Source organism: Nannobrachium achirus (genome assembly GCF_963921795.1).
Source record: "Nannobrachium achirus genome assembly, chromosome: 4".
NCBI lineage: Eukaryota > Metazoa > Chordata > Actinopteri > Myctophiformes > Myctophidae > Nannobrachium > Nannobrachium achirus.
The window spans coordinates 65,325,262-65,328,914 of record NC_137813.1 but is presented as its reverse complement, the minus strand read 5'-3'; the positions used below and the strand labels follow the sequence as shown (position 1 = coordinate 65,328,914).

The window sequence follows — 3,653 nt, the reverse complement described above, 5'->3', positions numbered from 1 at the left end:
TTTTTTGAAAAATCTGCCTCTTGGTGGCGCTAGAACAGGCCCATGTGAAAAATGTGGGGCAGATCGAGGTTCTGAATTGGGTGTCCCTTTTTTGCAGGTCTTTCAGTCCAAGTGTATCAAAGAAGCACCTTGGGAGTCCTGTTCTGAAATGGCATCCAGGAAGTGTGTGTGCACATTGGCAGGGACCGGGCCAAGTGACACACACACAAACGCGCGCACGCCCACACGCACGCCCACACGCACACACACACACGCACACACACACACACACACACACACACACACACACACACACGCACACACACACACACACAGGCGGAAGGGCGGGCAGACGGACGGGGTGCAAAACATCAACGTCAACGTCTCAGCTCGGCCTTTCAACAATAACAGCCAATACTACATTCCATATTCTACACATGAGCCATGTCTCTCCCTTGTGGTCTTTAAATGTACCGCAATCAATGCTTGAATCTGTAATGGCAGAGTTCTGAACGTTCTCACACTCCCAACCGATGTCGATAAAAAATATATTACCCTTAATTGGTAATTTCGCAATTTTTTGATGGAGTTACAGTCACTGTGATTGTTGTGTATGTGTTTGGATGTATCAAGGGCCCTAAACTGCAACTGTCTAACATATTAATTTAACTTTGTGCAATACTGTAGGTACACAGTCATATAGAGTCCACTCTCAGCACAAACACACTAGTAAAATTATAAATATGTCAATATTATGTATCACTCTTACTATGTGTCAAGGTGGTCCCTGGGCAAGACACTTAACCCCTAACTGCCTTCACTGGTTTTAGAACCAATGATAAATTATAGCCTTGCCTGGCATGGAAGCACCGCACTGAATGGAACCAGTAAGACTCCCTAATCGGAGTCTACACAAACTTAAGAAGGCAATCGTAGCCAATCAGGAGGGAATATGGGAAATTGGACAGATCCATGTTGATGACATGACTTTAGAGGTACTGTATACCACTTTGCGTGATTTTAGGGCAACATCTGTAGGAGCAGTGTCCATAAATGTGATTAGCAAGAATCGGCCAAATGGTGGCGCTAGAAAAGGGGCATGTGAGAAATGGGTGGAGGTTGTGGTTTGGCAGCCAAGGAGTGTGTGTGCAAAGTTTTTGCATGGGTATGGGCAACGGTGGCGGAGATAAGAGTAGGGGAAAAGTGTGACGTGACGTGACGTGACAGACATACATTCTATACATTTGCCTCCATATGAATACAACTGTGAAGACCTGGTCAATATCAATAACCATCTTTATATCTCCATATGAATACAACTGTGAAGACCTGGCCAATATCAATAACCATCTTTATATCTCCATATGAATACAACTGTGAAGACCTGGCCAATATCAATAACCATCTTTATATCTCCATATGAATACAACTGTGAAGACCTGGCCAATATCAATAACCATCTTTATATCTCCATAGGAATACAACTGTGAAGACCTGGCCAATATCAATAACTATATTTATGTGTGGCTGTTCCAACTGTCATTTGTCTCCTGATGGTTTTAGTGACCTCAGCAGGGGTGTAAAGTAACTATAAAGTACATTTACCCTGCACTTATAGGTACAATTTAGATTTTTCTGAAGTGAATTTCCCAATTATCAATACTTTTACTTCCACTACATTTCAGAGGCAAATATTGTAATTTTTACTCCTTCGGTTACTAATCACTTTGTAGATTATGATTATTATCACAAAACATACATGAACTTCAGCCCTGTACTGTATATACTTTGGCTATTTGAACATAGCCGATATACAAGCTCACAACGCGTCACAATGTGCCACATGCCTGCGTTTTGAGCTTGTGGATCTACTATTTTTTAAATATTTGTATACATTTTGTACATACATAGAAAACGTGTGAAATGGTGCATTATGCTAGTGAGTACTTTTACTTTTGGTACTTTAAGTACATTTCAACGAGAATACTTTTGAATATCTCACTTTTACTTGGCACAAGTAAAGGTATTTCTACATCGTGGTTGGTTACTCAAATGAATTGAATTGAATAATTTTGCTTGTAAATGCCTCCTTCATTGACCTCATATAACTTTATTAAAGAAAAACGTTTCTGTCGTATTTAGAAGCTCTGACCTGACGGTCGCCACTCACCATTAAGGAGTTTTACTTGTATTAATACTTGGTAACATTAGAGTACTTCTTCCACCTCTGGACCACAATGTGCAGCACTGTCTCTCAGGTATATTAAAATAAAAATCATTGCTGTGTGGATATAATTAGTGTGGTTGCCCTAACAGGGAAACCAGACATACTGTATAGCAGTGGTTCCCAAACTTAATTTCAGGTCAAGACCCCAAAGAGAGATTGTCGTTTGCCTAGGAACCAAACGGTGATTATATATTTTTTATTTATGTAATTCCTACTTTTTTATATATACTGTATATGAATTAAAAATATATTATTATTATTATTATTATTACCCGAATATATATATTTTTTAATTTAGTAAAATAAAATGTGATTTTTACTTGAGTAGTGACCCATAAAAATGAGTCCATGATCAAACAAATGGGTCCCGACCCACTGTTTGGGAAACAGTGCTGTATAGTAATTGTCCGACTTTCTTTACGGATAAACTTTATTTTGCCAAGCTACCCAGAGTTTTCCCCCTCAGTCATGCTCTTGGGCCATTATGTCAAATGGACCTGCTTCATCGGGACAAGCTTGCTTGCATTTTGCTAAGAGATACATTATATAGGCCTATTAATTTGGTAACAAGTCTGTTCTCCCAAAATCCATTCGCCCTAACACCGACTGCTCGGTGGGGCGTTTTTTGTATTCTTATATTTGTTTTAGATAAGAAGTAAGTTTAGGGTTAGACATAGTTTTACTGGGGTTAAAATTATGAATATGGTTAGGTTTTGGCACAGTTTACTGAGGTTAGGAATAAGGTTAGGTTTAACCGTTTTACAGAGGTTACATTTAGGGATACCAGGCAGAGACCGTGTACCGTTCTGCCGGATAGACGCCCGAGGCGAAAAGGATTTTGGGGCAAACGGACTGGTATTCGTTTAATTTATCCTGACTACTAATTGAAGCCGAATTGCCCGAATCACATGAAAGAGGTCTCACAGCACATGGTTGGTTCTACAGACTCTATACCTTTCTCACGCAGATAGCTACTTCCCCTGCCGTTACTGTACTTGCATGATGTACTGATAACAGAGCTAAAAACACAGTGGTAAAAACTAAAACACAAATAGCACCGGAACGACTACAATAAAACTTACGTGGGAATTAAAACAAACATGGAGACAGACAGCATGACTTCTGTTCACACAGCCTTCACTGAGACAGACTGCCCTCACTGCAGCTGTGAGGCATTTTATTGAACACACCCAAATCAGGAGCAATACACACGCACACTTGCAGGTGGCGCAAATAACTCAAATCAAGGCATCATCACATCAGTAATAATCAGTCCACATCAAGTTTGGCAATTGCCATTGTCCAATTAAATAATAATATATACAAAGATAATAAAGATAGCACACAATGTGAGAGCATTACTCTACATGTACAGTTGAACAAAACAAAGAAATTCAGTAGAACCAATATGCCCATAAAAGGGGACAAGGACAGAGATACAGAGATG

General features: G+C 39.7%; 1 protein-coding gene across 1 annotated transcript in view; it reads right to left on the bottom strand.

The window, feature by feature from the left end:
* The window catches only part of LOC308283111 (E3 ubiquitin-protein ligase arih1-like), a gene marked incomplete at both ends in the record, with an annotated part of 62,896 nt that extends 60,744 nt beyond the window's left edge, over positions 1–2,152 (bottom strand). Inside the window, one exon of the mRNA XM_080723494.1 lies at positions 2,132–2,152. Coding sequence (XP_080579620.1) covers positions 2,132–2,152 — 21 coding nt within the window. The remainder of the gene's footprint in view (positions 1–2,131) is intronic.
* Between the last annotated feature and the right edge of the window lie 1,501 nt (positions 2,153–3,653).